The sequence below is a fragment of the Pteronotus mesoamericanus genome, unplaced genomic scaffold (genome assembly GCF_021234165.1).
Source record: "Pteronotus mesoamericanus isolate MK-2021 breed Mesoamerican mustached bat unplaced genomic scaffold, CSHL_Meso_final scaffold_125, whole genome shotgun sequence".
Lineage (NCBI taxonomy): Eukaryota > Metazoa > Chordata > Mammalia > Chiroptera > Mormoopidae > Pteronotus > Pteronotus mesoamericanus.
In genome coordinates this window covers 3533964-3556392 of record NW_026555304.1, presented here as the reverse complement: position 1 = coordinate 3556392, position 22429 = coordinate 3533964, and the positions used below count along the sequence as shown (strand labels likewise).

The window sequence follows — 22429 nt, the reverse complement described above, 5'->3', positions numbered from 1 at the left end:
CAGTGAAGGGATGAAAACTAGGACTCAAATCAACGATTTGGAGCAGAAGGAACAGTAAGCATTGAACCAGAACAGAAAGAAGAAACAAGAATTCAAAAAATTGAGGAGAGGCTTAGGAACCTCTGGGACAACTTTAAATGACCCAATACCTGAATCACAGGGGTGCCAGAAGAGAAGAGGAAGAACAAAAAATTGAAAACTTATTTGAACAAATAATGAAAGAGAACTTCTCCAATCTGGCCAAGGAAACAGACTTCCAGGAGATTCTGGAAGCTCAGAGAGCCCCAAAGAAGTTGGACCCAAGGAAGCACACACCAAGGCACATCATAATTAAGTTACCCAAGATTAAAAAAAAGGAGAGAATCTTAAAAGCAGCAAGAGAAAAGGAGACAGTTACTTACAAAGGAGTTCCCATAAGACTAGCAGCTGATTTCTCAAAAGAAACCTTGCAGGCAACAAGGGGCTGGCAAGAAGTTTTTGAAGTCATGAAAAGCAATGACCTACATCCAAGATGACTCTATCCAGCAAAGCTATCATTTAGAATGGAAGGGCAGATAAAGTGCTTTCCAGATAAGGTCAAGTTAAGGAGTTTATCATCACCAAGACCTTATTGCATGAAATGTCAAAGAGACTTATCTAAGAAAAAGGTGAAAAACTATGAACAGTAAAAAAGAGGGGAGGAGGAGAAGGAAGAACGGGGGAAAAGGTACAGGGAATAAGCAGCATAAATAGTAGGTACAAAATAGGCAGGGGGAGGTTAAGAATAGTATAGGAAATGGAGAAGCCAAAGAACTTATATGTACAACCCATGGACATGAACTAAGTGGGGGGAGTTTATGCTGGGCGGGGGGGAGTGCAGGGTGGAGGGGAATAAAGTGGAGAAAAAAATGTGACAACTGTAATAGCATAATCAATAAATTATATATTAAAAATAAAAATGAATAAATAAGATCTTAGACAAAAGAAGCTACAATATCTATCCTCCAAATAAACTGAACACTTCACATGACATTTTGAAAGGTTATAGGAATTGTATGATGTTCCAGTTGGTATCCTAATACCCCAATAATTATGTTTTTTATAGATTTAAATCAATTGGTCACCTTAGAACTGGAAGGAAACAATCTCAGTGAAACCAACGTCAATCCTTTAGCTTTCAAACCTTTGAAGAGCCTATCCTACCTGCGGCTGGGAAGAAATAAATTTAGAATTATACCACAGGGTCTTCCTGCTTCAATTGAGGTACCCATATCTTTCTGCAAATATTTTATATTTTAAATACAGTATGCTACAAAACAAACAATATATTTTAAGGCATTATTGTGAGGCTTATTAAACTCTGTATTTTTTATTCTATATATGGAACTTGCTATAATTTGAACATTTTTCTCTATAAATTACATACAATTATGAATCAAAGTTATAATTATGAGTAGAGACCCTTAAAAAAGTAATAAATGGTCCTACTGACAGCTCCTCAGGAGAGACTGGGAAAATGAACTGAGAATTTAAACAGAATCTATGACTTGCAAGAAGTACCCTGACTTGCAAATTAGTTTTAACGATCCCCAAGAGAATTGTGATAATCATCCCAGTCTGTGTCACTCAGAGTCCCACGTAAACTAGCAGTGACCCTGCATGATTGGACATAACCTACAGAGAAGGCTGCCAGCTGTGCTGACAGCCTCCCAGTTTACCAGTTCTGACAAGCTCCTCCCAAAGGTCCAAGTGCTGTTCTTGTCTCCACCCCTCTGCAGATGCCCCTGCTGCAGAGAAGTGTGGTCTCCCTTGTTGTGGCAAGGAACACACTTAACTATGAAGGACTCCTGATGGACTTTGCTACTGAGGGTACATCGAACTTCCTGCATTAAGGACACAAAGGTCTGGCAGATCCAGCTGAAACCCAGACCATCTCCTCTGAGCTCCATTTCTACCATACACTAGATTACTCAGCAAGAAGGAAGGATGAGGTTTCCCAGACCTGGGGACCCAGAGGGCCAAGAGGGAGCCACTGATCTCCATCTGATGTTGCTGCCACAGTCACCACCCTTCCTTTTTCTCCAATTTTCAGATTGAGACGAAAGATTAGAATTTATCAGAATAGAAAAGATCATGGTTCCAAACCTGGCTTTACATCACTGTCACTTGGATGCTTAAGAAATACAGACTCCTGGACTTATTCCAGACATGCTAAATCAGGTTCTTTGTATGGGGGGTCAGCAATTTGTAACTTTTTTTAAAAATTAAAGTTTTCAATACATAATGTACACAGTAAAACACACAAGTACATACATAGGTGTGTGAGCACACAGCTTGAAAAATACAAAGAGCAATGTGCGTCCATTCCACATCTAACCCTTCCATCCCTCTCTTCTCTTTCCAAAGGACTTCTCTGACTAACCTGGGAAGTGCTGTCCACACAGACACTTGTGCTCTGAATCCACCCAAGGCACAGCTTCAGAGCTGCATAGCTTCAATGTATGGATGACTGTGCTTTGACTGGGGTACATTTAAGTTGAAATTTACACTTTAAAAAGCTCACAAGTGTCCAGGTCAGGTGGCTCAGTTGGTTGGAGTGTCATCTCATACCCCAAAAGGTTGCGGGTTTGATCCCTGGTTGGGATCCTTGCTTGGGGTGCATAAAGAAGGCAACCAATCGATGTTTCTCTTTCACATTGATGTTTCTGTCTCTCTTACTTCCTCTCTCTAAAAATCAATTAATGTATCCCTGAGTGAGGTTTAAAAATAAAAATAAAGAGCTCACAATTATTGTACCATACAAAGTTTGGGAACCACTGATCTAGTTTACCCCTAAATACATATGAAGGGAAAAGAAATAAGCTAAAAATCTCTTTGCCCATTCCTAAAAAATACCAAACTTAAGTGACAATGACAGGGAAGTTACTACAAAAGGAACAGAAAGTTACACTGAAGATACATACCCATTCTACTGAATTCCAATGAGATTCTGGTTGAATGAAAAACCCTGATGCCAACTGAATTAAATTTGAAGAGAGCTAGCTTTTGAAAACTTAAAGTTCTGGTAAACTTCACCATGACAATACATAAAAGATCTGAATTGACTTCAAATTAAATTAATCATCATACAAAAGCAAGTCCAAAAAACATGAGCCTAAAAATACTGCAGACAACATGAACTGGTGGGGCTGAGTTAGGATGAGTTTTCTTTGTACATTGGCTGTGTAGCCTTGAGCATGGGCTCCTTGTGTCTCTAGGCTGGATTCTCTCCACTGCTGGAGATTATAATGGGGATTATAATTTCTACCTATTTACTAGGATTTTGAAGTCAAATGAAAAAATTTATGTGAATAAGTTTATCCAATTATTATGGCATACTATATCTTGCCACATTTTATGGTTAAAAATAGTTAAATAAAATCACAGACACTCCATATTTTTCTAATTAAAAAATTTGACAGCTTAAAAATGTCCTTGGAAGAGCAGTAAAAGACTCTTTAGATAATACTAATGAGAATAGTTTGTGATACCATTTTAATTTCTGTAAAATTGAATATATTCATCAACTAACAAGAAGAAAAATAAGTCTTTTCTTTTAATTATAGGAATTATACCTAGAAAATAACCAAATTGAAGAAATAACTGAAATATGTTTCAATCATACCAGAAATATCAATGTCATTGTACTATGTTATAATAAAATCGAAGAAAATAGGATTGCCCCTTTAGCCTGGATAAACCAAGAGTAAGTATCTACTATAATTAGACTTTTTAAGACAATCTCTCCCTTTTGCCATTATTAAAGAGATATGATCATGGAGATATGAGGGAGGTGACAGCATCCTTTCTTAGTGACTCCATTCCCACCCGCCCAAACTTAGGCACGGAGTTCAAACCAATGATGACATGACTGGTGTTAGGATAGCCACAGTCACTGTTGCTGTGGACACCTTACCACATGCAAGTATTCGGCCAGCCACAACTGGGCCTGTGCAGTAGGCCTGGGCTCTAACTACCACGACACTCTGTTGACTTCACAGGGTAGTCATGAAGTTTAAGTGAGATAATCGCCTGCACAGACTGAGGAAGGAAACTGCCCTCCTCTGTCAACTTGCTTAGGTAAAAGCACCAGGCTTCACTGTCCTACAACCACACTGTCTTCATTTCTCCAAACAATTTCTCTTCCTCAAGTCTGACAAAGTAGACTGGAGAATGCTTGGCCTGATAGCCCAGACAGACAGCAGAGATCATTTTCCTGAAGAGAAATATGTGGCCCCAGGCTGCAGCCCTCACTGAAGGGGCCAGTGTGGAGACTTTGCTGGGCAAGGTGAAGAATAAGCCATGTGGGAAAGCTTGATTGAGCCCTGTTAGTGGGTCCAGCATGTGGCAAGGGAGCAAGGGATCTGACTAGCACAGCTGGGAAAGGTTTCTTTTAGAAGCAGCATGGGAATAAATGAAAAGTGTGGATGGCCAACTGGGTTTTAGCAGGATGTAGTAGTGGCAGGTGACTGAGTCTTCGTGAGGTACCCAGTCTTATGAGTAGGCAGAGCCTGCAAGTGAGGCTCCTGAAATCAATCAGGCAGTTCACATTTCCTAAGCTTCTGGCCAGTGAACAACCTTTTCTAGATCCCTCAGTCTCATTCCATGTCGTAGGTGCCAGGTCATCAGATCAAATTGGAATGAGAATACAAAAACACCACAGCACTGCCACTTCTTTGCTAGGACCATTGAAGATTTTAGGAATAGGCAATTTGATGTTGGCTAGAACTCTTAGATTTCATCTCTCATTCAAGTTTGACCTTAGAGATACTTGGGGACTTCTTTGAGCCTCAGCATTACCCCTGGGATATGAGTTTTTCTCTCTGAACTCTGGTGCACCTCTCTGATGGAACTGGAGCAGCTGTGTGGTGCCCAGGTAAGAGAACACAACTTGAGTCAGGCTGCCACAGAGCCACTGTTGCACTGGGAATCATCATAGCACACCGACTGCTGGCAAAAAAATCAAAAAGCATCCTCACTGGCCTTGTCAAAACCTAAAGCTCACAGTCACTGCCCTGATATTCTACCCTGTTTATTCTTTGCTTTGCCACAGAAATCTGGAATCAATTGACCTTTCCTACAACAAGCTCTACCATGTCCCCTCCTATCTCCCCAAGTCGCTGCTGCACCTTGTGCTCTTGGGGAACAGGATTGAGCGCATCCCTGGCTATGTGTTTGGCCACATGCAGCCAGGCCTGGAATATCTGTACCTCTCATTCAACAAACTCTCTGATGATGGTGTGGACCGAGTCTCCTTCTATGGGGCTTATCATTCTCTGAGAGAGCTGTTTCTGGATCACAATGACTTAAAATCTATACCACCAGGCATTCAAGAAATGAAAGCACTACATTTCTTGAGGTTGAACAACAACAAGATACGGTAAATTTTGGCTTTTTCAGGTATTTATTTGTATTGCCGTGATTGACAAAAATATATGATTAAACTACTATGACATGATGTCTGGGATTCACTTTAAGGAAAAAAGTGACAAGAGTTGTATTAAACAAGATTGGTAAACGTTAGTAATTGTTGAAGCCAGAAGATAATAGGTACATAAGAATTCATTATGTTTCTCTACTTTTGTATATATTTGTGTATTTCCATAGTAAAATATTTTAAAAGCAGAGTATTATTATATAATACTTGGAACCTCAAAGACAGGTTGAAATGAGGCATCAAGGTATTAGATGATGGTGCTTCTCACACCTTCACATATAAACACTTTAATCTGTGGAACACAACATCTAAATATATGCTAAAATTAAACTTGCTTCTATCTAGATTCTTCTGAAAGTAAAATTCTAAATAAATTTATGGAGATTCATCTTCCCTCACTTGTCGAGACAGTTTTCTGCATGGGTTCTGCCTGCCCAGAAAGCATTAACAAAAGAGGCAAAACACTGAGCTCTGGGGCCTTGTCCATGAAGAGTACATCTTCATACCTTTCCTGTCCTCTAAAATTCCAAACACATTTAAACGCCTCCAAAAACAAGACAGAGAAAGGATTAAGAGATTCTAAATGCCCTGGTGGAAGAAGTAGGGGGTAGCTAGGGAGGCTTTGTAAGATTTGCTTTCAAAATATTTGGCTAATTTACTCCACAAGTCATGTTATGTGCTTGCTTTCTATTACTTTGCAACAGGATACATATGTTTGTTTGTACCACTTCTGGTGGGATTTAGGGGGCCAAGGCCTGACATTTGCATTATAACCTTTTCTCCTCCACCACTGAACCAGTGGTTTCACTCACAGATAGACCACTGTTGCCTGAATCTGTTCTTTTCTTTTCGTAAGTATATTTTATCGATTATGCACTTACAGTTGTCCCAATTTTTCTGCCTTTGTCCCCCTGACACCCAGCACCCCCTTCTCTTCAGGAATATGCACTCCCCACTTAACTCACGCCAATGGGTCATGCATACAAGTTCTTTGGCTTCTCTATTTCCTATACTATTCTTAACACACCCCTGTCTATTTTGTACATACCAATTATGCTTCTTAATCCCTGTACTTTTCCCACCATTCTCCCTCTTCCCCTTCCCAGTTGATAACCCTCCAAATGATTTCCACGTCTGTGATTCTCTTCTTGTTCTTGTTGTTTGTTTTTGTTTTTTAGATTCAGTTGTTGAATGTTATGAGTTTGTCATTTTAATGTTCATAGTTTTGACCTTCTTTTTATTAGATAAGTTTCTTTAACATTTCATGTAATAATGGCTTGGTGATGAACTCCTTGTCTGGGAAGCACTTATCTGTCCTTCAATTCTAAATGATAGCTTTGCTGGGTAGAGTAATCTTGGTTGTAGGTCCTTGCTTTTCATCACTTTGAATACTTCTTGCCAGCAAAGTTTCTTTTCAGAAATCAGCTGATAGTCTTATGGGAACTCCTTTGTAGGTAACTCTCTCCTTTTCTCTTGCCCCTTTTAAAATCCTTTATCTTTAACCTTCAGCATCTTAATTGTGATATGTCGAAGTGTTGGTCTCTTAGGGTCCAACTTGTTTGGGACTCTCTCTGCTTCCTGGACTTGTATGTTGATTTCCTTCACCAAATTAGGTAAGTTTTCTTTCATTATTTTTTCAAATAAGCTTTCAATTTCTTGCTCTTCTTCTTCTCCTTCTGGCATCCCCATGATTCAGATGTTGGCACATTTGGAGATGTCACAGAATCTTTTTATCCTCTCCTAGCTTTTTTAAGTTCTTGTTTCTTCATTCTGTTCTGGTTGAATGTTTATCTCTTCCCTATGTGCCAAATCGTTGATTTGAACTCTGCTTCCTTTCCTTCACTGTTGGTTCTCTGAGGATTTTTCTTTATTTCACTTAGTGTAGCTTTCATTTCTTCCCTTATGTTTTTGCTGTACTTGATGACTTCTCTGAGCATCCTTATCTCCGGTGTTTTGAACTCTGCAACTGATAAGTTGGTTACATCTATTTCACTTAGTTTTGTTCTGTTTTTTCCTTTGGGCCATATTTCTTTGTCTCCCCAACTTGGCAGCCTCCCTTTGTTTGTTTCTGCGCATTTGGTAGAGCTGCTTTGACTCCCTGTCTTAGCACACCAGAGAAGTTGTAAGGGGTGAAGCCTTAGGTATTTGCCAGGGCGGAGAAACTCACTTCACCACTTTGTGGCACTGTGTGGGGGGAGGGGTTAGAGAGGGGATAATGCCACTGCCTGGCCTCTGGAGGCTTGCCCAGCACTGGTCCCATTTCTAGTCACTTCACCCACTTCCTGTATGCGACTGGTGCCCCTCTAGCTGCTGCCCTGCTGAATATCCCCAGAGTGGGTGGAGGTTTGTGGACATTCTAGGACTCAGTGGGTCCTTTAAATGGACTCTCCTTAGAAACCAGCGGTTTCTTCTGCCACCCCAACCCCGACTGGTTTTTACAGCCAGAAGTTGTGAGGTTCTGTCCTTCCGGCACTGGAATGCTGGGCTACGTGGTCTGGGATCACCTGGTATCAAGGTATCCCTCCTGAGTTTTATCCACTAGACATGGATGTGATACTGCTCCTTCTGACATCACCACCACCTCTCTGGCCCTCCTACCCATCAGGATGAATGCAGCTTCTTTAAATCCTTGATTGTCAGACTTCCATACAGTTTGATTTTCTTGCAGTTCTGGATGTTTTTTGTTTTCAGGTTAGTTGTGATTCTTCTTGTAGTTGTGTGAAGAGGTAAAGCAGGTCTACCTATGCCTTCATCATGACTAGAAGTCCCAAGTCTTATTTTCTTAAGGGTTACAAAATGGTGAATTTCTATTTTTGTCATTCTTTCCATATTTGCCAGCTGGAATTCCTCTATAAAGGATTTTTTCTTATCAACAAGGGCCACTTTTGTTATTCTGAAAGATAGGGTAAATGATCAGTTCTTTCCTTTAAACTGTCAGAGTAAGAAGTTTGTAACTATGAGAGGTGATGGATGTTAACTAAACTTACTGTGGCAATCATTTCCCAATACATACATATGTCAAATCATTACACTGTATACTTTAAACTAATACAATATTTTACTTTCATAAAATCAGAAGAATTATATATATAAGACTGTAAAATATATTAAAATGTTAATAGTGGTTATCTCAGGGAAAAATGGTGGTTGAGTGTTTTTGCTTTATTATTGTTTTTGGCTTTCTCTCTCTTTGGAGAATCAACATGAACTTATGGTTTTACTTATTTAGAATGTTTCAATTAATTGCAATTTTTGCTCTTAAACTGTCCCATCTTTGGCCAATAGTAGCCCTTCAAGCTGGCTCCTATGTCCTTAGACAATCTTCCATTGATTTTAGCTCACTTTTACATTCTCTACTGCACACCTGTGCCAGCCTTTCTCCAAAGATTCCCAGCTCTTCTCACAGGGGCAGAGTGTTCAGAGGACCTGGTCTGTACAGCAGGCATGTTCCCTTCAAATGTGCTATTACTGTTTTGAAAAATTTTAGTAGACTCCTAAAAAACATGCATTTTGTAAATAGAAAAATGAGTTCATACTGACATCCCCAATTCTAATTTAACATTATAGCGTATTCTTCTCATTTTAAACTTGTTTATCTTACACTGAAAATCTAGGTTCCCAAAAATATTAACTTACATTTGATATTACAATATATAAACAATAGTTTTTTAAAATTTTATTTATTTATTTATTTTAGAGAGAGGGGAAGGGAGGGAGAAAGAAAGGGAGAGAAACATCAATGTGTGGTTGCCTCTCATGTGCCCCCTACTAGGGACATGGCCCACAACCCAGGCATGTGCTCTGACTGGGAATTGAACTGGCAACCCTTTCATTCACAGGCTGGCTCTCAATCCACTGAACCACAACAGCCAGGGCTAAACAGTAGTTTTTAAATGATAATACCATTATTACAGCTAATAACAAAAAAGTTTGATGTTTTTGGTAGCTCCATTTGTCCTTGGAGTAAGTCGTACAAAAGAAGCATAGCTGAAATACAGTGGTTTTCTCTGTAATAATTTGTCAACAACTTAATACATACTCAGAAAAGGTCTTTTTTGGGAGACTTTAGGAATTATTATTTTCTAGTTGATTAATATAATTTTTACTATGTTAAACACTATATGATTTCAAAGTCAAAACTGCTAACAATGTATATTAAAAGAAGTCTTTCTCCTCTGTCTGACCCTTACACTGTAATCCATCTGCCCCCACAGGTTGAATTTTTAAATTAATTTCTAGTTTAACCTTCTAGTATTTCTTTTTGCAAATATAAGCATACATACATACATATCCATATTCCCCCATTCTCCCCAACAACTGCTATACAAATATTACATAGAAGGATGTTCTTTTCCCTCTTTAGAAAGAAAACATGTGTTTATTTCCATTCTTTACTCTTTAAAATGAGCAGTATATCATGGAAATTATTCCATATCAGTAAATGGAGAATTTCCTCATTCCTTTTTACAACTGCACAGTTTTCCATTGTTCAGATATTTTATTCAACCAGTTCCTTACTGATAGAAATTTGATTGTTTTCATTCTTTTAGTAGTACAAATAAGGTCACAGTGCGTAACTTTGTTCACTTTGTATTTTTCCAGTCTAACTTTGGGATAAATTCCTAAAAGTGGAATTGCTGGATAAAAAGGGGGAAAGGCGCATGTAATTTTGCTAGCTACTGCAAAGTTCCTTTTGATGGGCCTCTATTGTTATGAATTCCTTTCGTTGGTGTTTGGTCCTCTGCAGCTTCATTGTCAGAACATGTTGATGAGCTTTTGAACTTTTTTTTTGAGGCAAATCTGGTGACAATAGTATGCCAGTATACTTTCAATTTATATTTCTCTTATCATGAATGAAATTGAGCATCTTTTCATATTCACATATCATTTTATTTTTTCCTTTTGTGAATTGGTTGTCTCATTCTTTTTCCTTTCTTTTTTCCCTTTTCCTTCTAGATTTTTAGGTGTTTGTATATTAGCCCTTTATCTGTAATATAAGTTGCAAAGATTTTTCTCCTAGTTTGCCATTTGTCTTTTAACTGGATTTTTTAAAAAACCATGCAGTATATTCATTAATCTCATCTTTTAGTGCTTTTAGTTTTTAAGTCACAAGCAGGAAGCATTTTCCCTGCTCCCAGGTTATGACCATGCTTTCTTCATTTTAATACATCTATGGTTTCATTTTTCACATTCAGATCTTTGATGTATTTGTAACTTTTTCTGGTATAAAATATAAAAAAGGGATCAATTTTATTTCATAACAAGATAACTTTTTAAAATAAATGTAAAACTTAACTCCTAAATTATGAAGGCAGAATATTACTTGAATTATTTTGACTTTCATGTTTATTTTTCCTTAGGGATATTCTTCCAGAACAAATTTGCAGTGCTGAAGATGATGACGATTCAACACTGGAATATCTTCATCTTGAAAACAATTATATTAAAACAAGAGAAATATCACCCTATGCATTTTCATGCATAAGATCATATTCGAGTATCATTCTTAAACCACAGAATATCAAGTAATACTACATTTGCCTTTGTCATTTATAAGCTATATTTATATATTTGTTGTAGTAGTATTTATCATCAATGAGACACATCATGTCATGTTATAGTCAGTATCATTACGCTAGTCTACCTGATTGATTAATCTAGAGATGAACAACCAAAAATATATCTAGAAAGGTTTCATCCTCTAACACTTTCAGCTAAGGTTTCAGTTTCATACTCTAGAAATAAGCCATCATTGCAAAGCTTTTCTGATGGGAATTTCATGTTATACACTGCTGAGCAAGAGTCAAAGAATCTGGAACAAAATAAACATGTCCTTTACAACTGACCTGTGAATACTGCTGGGGACCCCTTAAGTCCCTTTAAAAATTATGTATGCTATGGGTCAAGATCAAGAAATGAATGGTAGAAAAAGATCATAGGAGGAATTTATGAACAAATGTTGTTTATTTTAAAGTAGAAAGAATAATTAACTTTCTTTAAGACCCTATGCTACAATTATTGGTATAGATACACATAAATATTGGGTTAGCTTTAGTTTCTTCTATTAATTACATGTGTGAAATCAAAACACCATTGTAATGTTAATTTCCTCATTTTGAGAATTGTACTATGGGGTATTTATGAGATTTTTAATATTAGGGGAAGCTGAGAGAATGGTACATGTGAATTGTATATTATTTTGAAAATTTTCTTTAAGTATAAAAAGTGTAGCAGTATATTTAGATCACCCTCATTAGTTTTTACTCAAGATCAAAAGGTTTTATGGAAAGCAGTGGAGTTTGCTGAAAGTATATAAAAAGTGTAGCAGTATATTTAGATCACCCTCATTAGTTTTTACTCAAGATCAAAAGGTTTTATGGAAAGCAGTGGAGTTTGCTGAAAGTATGTTAATTATCCTTGACTATATCTTGGCAAATGTAAACCTATTGCTTGAGCTTTTGAAAATTTTTGCTCCTTTGGTCATTTTTAGTACCTATCTTCTTTGCTCTGATTTGTTCAAGTATATATTTTTTTTAATCACCTTAATAAAGCTATTAGTATTTTACTACATACTGGACACTACCAACTCCATGTGTTAGAATTTTCATTACATAATGATCATTTATCTGTATTTCTAAAATAATTCATAACAGGCACATACAGAAACTGTGTTGACTTTTCTTGTTACTATCAGTTTGGTGTCTTGAAAAACACCAGACTAGGAACTTAAGTCCCAGTCTTGGCACCGTTGTGAAGGTTATGCTGATCTTTTGAACTTCAGTTATTTAATCTTTTAATAGTTCACTCACCACCCTCAGAACCTTCCAGCCCCACTTCACAGGGCTGTTATGAGAACTACAGAATGAAAAGCACCTAGGAAATGTGGTATGCAGGAATGCACTTACTACTACCAACTTTTCAAGTAAAATTCAGAACAACCAGCTTCAAATTTAATTATTATGGATAAGGCTATTTTGAAAAGCACTAAAGACATGTATAGCCTGGAATCATAAGGAAATAACTACACCAGGAATCAGGATACCTGGGTGCCCATACTCAACTGAGCATGTTATTTACAAACCCTTCTTTCTGAGCCCCAAACCCCCTTAACAGCTAGGATTTTGAGATTACAATATAAATAAGAAAAATAATATAAGGAAGACTGTTAAAATCAAGAATCAAGGCTTAAACCAACTGGCTAAAAACAGAAAAAGAATCGTATGGAAAGTTGAGATTCATAATAAGTTTCAGAATATAGGAGCATTAACTAACTTTAAATTGGCCAAGTTGAATATAAAAGACAGGTAAAAATAAGAAAATATGGTTATCCATTCATTTAACAAGAAACCTTGTGCAGTGTTTCTTGCTGTGTGAATATAAATACACAGACCTAAATGATTTAAGACAATTTTCAACTGGTCTGCTGCAAGAATTTTTAAAACATACAATACCTGACTAGTCATTGGCACTGACCTCTTTTCCCTTACATTGTCAAAGGGAAAAATGACAACAGCCAACACAACGATAGTCATTCCATGTAAATGGGTGAAAATTATACCTATCTTTTTGTCAGATCAGCAAAAAAATATATTGTTGGTGTGCTGCAGAATTTTAGTACTTAGTGTATGCATGTCACGAGATGGAAAAGGTTGAAAATTGCAGGTTTAAGGCAAGGTAAGCAGTAAACAAAATCAGTGTTGGAAGGGACTCAAAATGAAAAAAGTGAGTCAACAGAATTAGCGTCCTGGGACAACACAGATGGATATTCCAGTATTCATTTTTCATTCTGACTTTAGCTGTGTTCCAGATGCTGTTCTAGAGAGAGACAGGGATGAACTGATTAGATGAGGTCTCTGTTATCTGGGAGCGCATAGTGTGGTAGGAGCAATAAACAGGAAATCAAATAGACAATCAAATCAATAGGCAAGTAAAATGAAGTCAGTAGAACAAGGTGGCAAAGCAATGAACTGTGTTGGGATCCTGAGGCCCATCATCCTGCAGACCGAAATGTCAAGTGTTCAATTCCTGGTCAGGGCGCATGACTAAGTTACGGGTTCAGTCCTCCATTGCGGTACATGTGAGAGGCATCAGATCAATGTTTCTCTCTCATGTTGGTGCTTCTCTTCCCTTCTTTCTCCTCCCTTCCCCTCTCTCTAAATCAGTGAGAATGTCCTTGGGTGAGGATTAAAAAAAGTGATAAATGGTCTTACAGCAAACATTCTTCAAAATACAATGTTAAAAACAAACAAACATCCTGTTCGGCTTTAAAATTCTGCTATAAATACTAACACATATGAATACAAAGGAAGTCCTTGCCTAGCCATGGTGTGGAAATATTAATGGTGTCATCTTTGCACATATATACAAGGAATACTAACTATATTTTGAATTTTAAGATTTGGCTTATTGTAGATGATACTGTTTCAAAAAGCATTTAAGATATGTTATGGTGAAAGGCATATGAATAGCCTGGAATAATAAGGAAATTGTTATAATTACTTCAGGAACCAGGATATCTGGTGCCCATCTTGGTTCCTGATGATTAATTATGCAGTCATTTTGCTTTTTTGGGATTCACTTAATTCAATTATAAAACGACATGTTTGGAACAGATCAGTGGTTTTTAAGCATGACTCAGCAGGGGTTCATGGAGCCCTGAGGTGGAAGTGTCCCTAAAGACTCTCCCTTTAGACAAAGCAGTCTTTGATATCAGAAAGGGCTAGCTGTTGCTACCCCTCTTTTCCTTAAAACAAATGGAAAAGGTACTGTCTATGTCACACACCAAATTTTAAGATTCACAAAGAATGTGCAATCAAAGCCCCTGGTCCTTCCCTCACGTTTGCCCAGCAACCAAGCTGGAGAACCTTGGCCTGAGCAAATCCTTCTCAGGTGTGCTGGTTACAGCTGCCTGGATACAGCCACACTCTTTTGTACCTGAATAAGAACATTTAGTTGGTGTGTCTGTTCCTTTAGAGTTCTAGCACCACAGAGTGGGATCAGCCCTGTGCAGGTCTGCAACAACCAAAGACTGCTGACTTTTGATCTGAAAACCCCTGAAAGGCAGTCAGCTAAGTGCAGTTCTTCATAATGGCTCCAACATGGTATCATGCTTCAGGGCACACAGATGACCCTCCTACACCCTTAATCTCTGCCTGCCTTCATGACTCACTATGAGGAAGAATGGTTAGGACCCTGGAGCAAGGGTGGTCAGGTGGGTACAACTTGGGAACAGAAAGAACATAGCAGGGTCTGGCCTTGACCAATATCTTCTGATTGAAGTCCACAGTGAAAAGTCTGGATGCTTGAGAATAAGCATGGTATACCTCTGAATCTGAGGGCACAAGGCACCAGGGGAGCAGGTGCTGCCAACAGGGTGAGGAAGATATAATAATCTCCTTCAGCTTCCACTGTCAAATGACTCTACCATAACTTTAAGAGCTAAAGTTAATTATTCCTTAAGAAAACTGATTTTGACTGAAGATCCAAGATGGTGGTGGAGTAGGTAGATGTTATACTCACCTCCTCCCAGGACCAAATTGGAATTACAACTAAAATATTGAACAATCAACCTGACTAACCAACTGAAGACTAGCTGAGCAGAATTCTTATAATCAAGGATTATAGAGGAAGCCACACTGGGGTAGGTAGGAAGGGCAGAGACACGTGAAGGGCCAGCCCTGCATCCACTTATGGTGGTTGAGAATGTGACATTTCAGCTGGAAAGGTCCTCCCTTAAGAGTGAGATTGCCATGCTGGGCTCCTCAGCCCAGAGCACCAGAGCAAGGAGGAGGCACCCACATAGCATCTGACTGTGAAGCTCAGCGGGGATTCTGTCTGCCAGGGAGTCTGAGAGATAGGAGTCTGTTAGAAACCCAGGTGCCCTCCCATAAGGCCAATGCACAAAACTTCATTCTCAGCCACTTATCCTGGGCTTCTGAGAAGGGAGAGTGGCTTGTGATGAACTAGAGTTGTGTGAGGAGAGACTGGGTTGTGTGGCTCCAGAAAGAGAGCTGAAGAAATCACTACCAGGGTCCCCGTACTGAGTCCATTTCCTACACTGCCAAGAGAGCACTTCCCTCCATAGAGCATCAACCTGGGGGAATAAAAGAGCCCAACCCTCCTAACTCCCTCTCACCTTGCCCTGGAGAGCTCATGCCTTGCAGTGGACTTAGCTGCTTGGACCTATTTGGTAGAGGTGCAGACGAAGTCAGGGAATGTCAGAGACTGAGTGGTGGGCTCACAGGCCAGGGTCACTCACCCCACCTTCCTGGGAGGCTGGCAGGCACTGCCCCTCAAAGGGAGACCTACTATCCATACAATCCTGACTCCCAGCAGCTATCCTCTGCTGACCCAGAGCTCTTGAGGTGGTATGGCCAAAAAAGGGGCAGACTGTGTTCTGTGGTTCTACAGTAGGATCTATTTTTCTCTTGCAAGCCCAACTGGTACAGAGCCCTCTCTTATGGCCAATTCTTGATATGTTTGGGCTTGGTAAATGCTGCTGGACTCCCCCTGATGACTTCCTGAGACCCCACCACAACGGTTGGCCGGTACTCAGTGGGTGGAAGCTGGCCTTGGTGTATCCTGGGACTTTTGCTGACCTGCCTTAGACTCAGCACTGTCACCAAGTTTGAATTTGTATCAGTCTGGGAAACACCACTTACCCAAACCTGGTGACTCACTAAGAACCTACCTCATGCCACTCATGTACCATCAGAGGCTCTTTCAGTGACTGAGCCTATCAGGCAGCCAGAAGGGGAAAGTGGATCTCAGGAAGCACTGGGCCTTTTGCTGACCTGTTCCAAGTTCAATGCTGGTGGAAGCCAGCCTTGGTGCACAGCTTGGCCATTCCCACACAAACCCAGGCCCAGCAGAGGCAGCCACAAATTGTGGATAACTTGGTAGCTCCAAACAGCTTGCCCAGAGCCAATCAAAGACAGTATCTGATATTGATCTACACTAGAATCCCTCCCAAGGGTCCCCAGTGGCAGGCTTCAGATAACATCAGAGCAGGACCCAATTAGCTCCACAAGCAGTACATCCAAAGGAAGATCTCATCAGGCACCAGACCCCTGGTGAGGCAAATTCTGCTTCTTGTGGTCAGCACCTGCACAGCAGCTTGCTTACTGTAGTCAAAGTCAAGCCTCAAGTCAGCAAGCCTGAGTGTCGACCCCATGCACAAAGGGGCCAACAGCAATCAAGTTTCACCTATAGCCCTGGCCAAGTGTTACAGTGGGTTGGGGCATCAACACATACACCAAAAGTTTGCAGACTCAATCTCCAGTCAGGGCACATACCAAGGTTTTGGGTTTGACCGCTAGTTGGTGTAGATACGGCAGGCAACCAATTGATGTTTCTCTCCCCTTCACTTCCTCCTTCACTTCCCCTCTATCTAAAATCAATAAATATATCCTCAGGTGAAGATTAAAAAAAAAAAAAAGACTCAACTATAACAGGAAAGCTCACATTACCCACACATAAGACATTCCTGGAGCACGAAGCTCAGGTGAAAAGGGAGACTGTGTCAATGGGTCCAAAGGATACCTACTACATAAGGCCACCTTACCAAGACTGGAAGACATAGTAGATCAACCTAATACATAGAAACAATCATAGATAGGCAGCCAAAATAAAGACACAAAGAAACATGCACCAAATGAAAGAACAAAAGAAATCCCCAGAAAAAGAACTAAATATAATAAAGACAAGTAACCTACCAGATATAGTGTTCAAAACAATGGTTTTAGGGATGCTCAAGGATCATAGTACTTGAACAACATAAAAAAGGACATAGAAACCATAAAAAATAAGCAGTCAGAAACAAAGAATACAATATTGGAAATGATGAATACACTAGAAAAAAATCACCAGTAGGTTAGATGAAGCAGAGGACTGAATCACCTAGTCAAGCAGAAAAAGGGAAAAAGAATTTAAAAAAATGAGGAGAGTTTTAGGGAACTTTGGGACACCATGAAACGTAACACCATCCACCAGAGGAGAAGAGAGAGACCACGGGATTAAGAACCTATTCAAAGAAATAGTAACTGAAAACTTAATAACCTGGTGAAGCAAAATGACACACAAGTCCAGAATGCACAGAGTCCCAAAAAAAGACGAACCTGAAGAGGCCTACACCAAGACACATCATAATTAAAATGGCAAGGTTAAAGACAAGGAGAGAACCTTAAAAGCTCCAAGTGAAAAGCAGTTAGTTACTGACAGGGGAGCTCCCATTAGACTGTCAGCTGATTTCTAAACAGAAACATTTCAAGCCAGAAGCGATTAGCATGAAATATTCAAACTTTAAACGCAAGGAGCCACAAGCAAGATGACTCTACTCAGCAAAAGCTATCATTTTAAAATTTTAAGAGAAATAAAGAGCTTCCCAGACAAGAAAAAGCTAAAGGAGTTCATTACCACCAAACAAGTATAATAAAAAATGTTAAAGGGACTTCTTTAACAATAAGAAAGAAAAAGAAAGAAAAACATAGTTATAAAGAATAAAATGGCAATAAATGTGTACCTATCAATAAACACGTTAAATGTAAATGGCTGAAATACTCCAATCAAAAGATAAAGGGTGGCTAAGTGGATAATAAAACAAGACTTATATGTATGCTGCCTGTGAGAGACGTACCTCAGAATGAAACACACACACACACAGACTGAAGGTAAAGGTATGAAAAAAATTATTTCATGCAAGTGGAAATTTTAAAAAGTTGGGCTACCAACATTTATATCAGACAAAGTAGACTTTACAATAAAGATTATAGTAACAGGCAAAGAAGGACACCACATAATGATAAAGGAGACAATCCAACAAGAAGATATAACCCTAATAAACATTTATGCACCCAACATAGGAGCACATAAATATGGAGAGAGAATATTGACGAACATAAAGGAAGAGATAAATAGTAACAGAGTCATAGTAGAGGATTTTAACACTCCACTAACAACAATGGATGGATCTTTCAGGCAGAAAATCAACGAGGACTGAGTAGCCCTAAAAGACACATGAAACTAGAGAGCTTTAATGGATATCTTCAGAGCTTTTCACCCCAAAGCAGCAGAATATACATATCTTTTTTCAAATACACATGAAACATTTCCTAGGATAGACTACATGTTAAGAGACAAAACAAGTCTCAATAAATATAAGATTGAAATCCTATCAAGCATCTTCTGTTGGCACACTGGTATGAAACTAGAAATCAATTACAAGAAAAAACTGAAATAAACACAAACACATGAAGAGTAAATAACATGCTACTAAACAATGAAATTAAGGAAGAAATCAAAACATACCTGGACACAAATAAAAATGGGAACACAACAATGCAAAATCTATGGCACACACGAAAGTAGCCCTAATAGGGAAATTCACAGGCCTATCTCAAGAAACTAGAAATATCTCAAATAAATAATCTAACCTTACACCTAAAGGAACTAAAAAAAAGAAGAACTGACAAAACCCAAAGTGAGTAGAAGAAAGGAAATAATAATCAGAGAGGAAATAAATGACATAGATTCTAAAATACAATACAAGGGATTGAAACCAGGAGTTGATTCTTTGAAAAGATAAACAAGATTAATAAACTAACCACACTCATCAAGACAAAAGAGAGAAGGCCCAATAAATTAAATCAGAAATGAAAGAGAAGTAACAACTGACACCAAAGAATTACAAAGCATTAAAGAAAATAATTACAATGACATGCCATTAAATTAAACAATCAAGCCCAAATGGATAAATTCCTAGAAACATACAATCTTCCAAAACTAAATCAGGAAGAATCAGAAAACCTGATTAGAACATTACAATTACTAAAATCAAAGCAATAATCAAAAAACTCCCAGAAAACAAAAGACTGGACTGGATGGCTTCACAGGCAAATTTAATCAAACATTCAAGCAAGAATTAACACCTGTCTTTCTCAAACCATTTCAAAAAATTGAAGAGAAGGGAAGACTTGCAAGCTCTTTTTAGGAGGCCAACATTATCAGAATTCCAAAACCAAATAAAAACTACAAAGCAATAAAATTAAAGGCCAATATCCTTGATGAACATAAGATGCAGAAATCCTCAACAAAATATTAGCAAACTGCATCTGGCAATACATTAAAAATGTAACACACCACAATCAAGTAGGATTTGTTCCTGGGATGCAAGGATAATACAATACCCACAAATCAATTAACATGATAGACCACGTAAACAAAATGAAGGATAGAAATCATAGGATTTATCAAAAGATGCAGAAAAAGCCTATGACAATCCAGTACCCAAACTCTTTACAAAGTGGAAACACTGGGAACATATCTCAACATAATAAAGGTCATATGTGACAAACTCACAGTCAACATCATATTCAGTGGGGAAAATCTAAAGCATTTTCCTAAATATCAGGAACAAGACAGGGATGTAAACACTCACCACTCTTATTCAACACTGTATTGGATGTCATAGCCACAGCAATGAGGCAAGAAGAAATGAAAGGCATCAAAATTGGAAAGAAAGAAGTAAAACTGTCATTATTTGCAGATGACATATTATATGTAGAGAGCCCTAAAGATTCCACCAAAAAACTACTAGAACTGATAAATAAATTCCGCAAGTAACAGGACACAAAATAAATATCCAGAAAACAATTGCATTCCTACACACTAATAATAAACTATCAGAAAGGGAAATTAAGAAGACAGTCTCATTTATAATTGTATTAAAACCAAGGCAGTAAAAGACCTGCTCTCGAAAAATTATGAGATATTGAATAAACTGAAAAAGTATAAATATATGAAACCATATACTGTGCTTAGGGACAGAAAGAATTAACATCATTAAAATGTCCATATTACCCAAAGCAATCTATTGATTTGATGCAGTTCCTATCATTATATCAGTAACATATTTAACTGAGCTGGAACAAATATTCATAAAACTTACATGGAACCACAAAAGGCCCCAAACAACAACAGCAATCTTGAGAACGAAGAACAAAGTTGAAGGTATCACACTATCTAATATGAAACTATACTACAAGACTATAGTAACCAAAACAGCATGGTAATGACATAAAGACAAACATGTAGATCAGTGGAAGAGAATAGGGAGTGCAGAAATAAACCCCTGCCTATAGAGTCAATTAATACCTGACAAAGGAAGAACATACTATGGGGTAAAGGCAGTCCATTCAATAAATCATGTTGGGAAAACTAGACAGATACATGCAAAAAAAAAAAAAAATGAATCTGGACCACCTTGTTACATCATATGTAAGAATATATTAAAAATGGATTTAAGACTTAAATGTAAGACTTGAAAAAAGAAAACTTGTAGAAGAAAACACTGGCATTAGAATCTCTGACATTTCTCTTATTAATACTTTTTTTCTAATATGTCTCTTTTGGGCAAGGGCTACAAAAGAAAAAAAATCAACAAATGGAATTATATCAAACTAAAAAGCTTTTGCACAGCAAAGAAAACCATCAACAAAATGAAAAGACAACCCGTTGAGTGGAAGAACATATTCACCAATGATACATCTGATAAACAAGTTAATATCCAAAATTTATAAGGAATTCTTACAACTCAACACCAAAAAACCAAACAATCAAACTAAAAAATGGAAAAAAAAAAACCCTGAACAGACACTTCTCCAAAGAGGACCTACAGATGGCCTATGGACAATAAAAGGATTCTCAACATCACTAATCATCAGAGAAATGCATGTTAAAACCACAATGAGATATCACTTCACACCTGCCAGAACAGCTATTATCAATATATCAAAAAACAAATGTTGGTGAGGATGTGGAGAAAGGTGGAGTGTTGGTGGGAATGAAGACTGGTGCAGCCACTGTGGAAAACAGTATGGAGTTTCCTTGAAAAAATTAAAAATGAAACTGCCTTATGACCCAGCAATTTGACTTCTGAGTACATATCTGAGAAAACCCAAAACACTAATTTGAAAGACTATATGTATCCTATGTTCATTTGCAGCATTATTTACAATAGTGAAGATATGGAGGCAACCCAAGTGCCCAATAATAGACGAGTTGACAAAAAAAGCTGTGAGTATATACATATATTCATACACACACACACACACACACACACACACACACACACACACAGAATATTGCTTTGCTATAAAAAGAATAAAATCTTAGCATTTGTGACAGCATGGATGGGCCTAGAAGGTATAGTGCTAAGTGAAATATAGAGAAATACAAATAAATTATCTCACTTATATGTGGACTCTGAAGAACATTATAAATGAATAAAATAGAAACAGACGCACAAAACAGACTGATGGTTGCTGGAGGGGAAGGGGGTTAAGGGACTGGGTGAAAAAGGTGAAGGGATTGAAAAGTGTGGATTCATAGTTACAAAGTAGTTATAGGGGCATGTAGTACAGCATAGGAAATACAGTCAATAATATTGCAGTAACTATGAATGGTGCCAGGTACTTCGCTGGAAATACTAGGGTAACACTTTGTAAAGTATGTGATTGTCTAACCACTATGCTGGACACCTGAAACTAATACATTTTTAAAAATTACACCTTTTATTAAAATGGAAAACACCACCCATAACACTAGTTGAAATGGGTGTATGCACAGTGTCCTCTGATCCACATGAACACTTCTAAGAGCAGTGAGGTCAGGATGACTATCCCACTCACAAAAAGAATGTGACTATCCCAGGAACTGTTCAATTCTAAGTAAAGTAAACCTTTAAATTCATTGGGAAGTGTTAATAAATTATAATGCTTGTTTTAAGATAATTCTGCAAAAACAGATGGTAGCTATATAGCTAAAGAATAGAAGGGATCAAGAAGGTAGAGGAGTGAAGAGAATTCACACTGACCTCCTCCCAGGACCAAACTGGAATTACAACTAAATTGTGGAGAAATCACCTGGAACAAAAAACTGAGCAATAGTGAGAGAGACTTATAACCTCAGACAGGCAGA

At 38.1% G+C, this 22429-nt stretch overlaps 2 protein-coding genes across 2 annotated transcripts in view; one reads left to right on the top strand and one right to left on the bottom strand.

Moving 5' to 3' along the window:
• The window catches only part of ECM2 (extracellular matrix protein 2), a 44497-nt gene extending 33470 nt beyond the window's left edge, over positions 1-11027 (top strand). The window contains exons 7-10 of the mRNA XM_054588008.1: positions 1085-1242; positions 3585-3724; positions 5072-5398; positions 10816-11027. Coding sequence (XP_054443983.1) covers positions 1085-1242; positions 3585-3724; positions 5072-5398; positions 10816-10984 — 794 coding nt within the window. The 3' untranslated portion in view covers positions 10985-11027. The remainder of the gene's footprint in view (positions 1-1084; positions 1243-3584; positions 3725-5071; positions 5399-10815) is intronic.
• CENPP (centromere protein P) overlaps positions 1-22429 on the bottom strand; it is a 329764-nt gene that overhangs the window by 100471 nt on the left and 206864 nt on the right. The gene's annotated exons all lie outside the window — the stretch shown is intronic.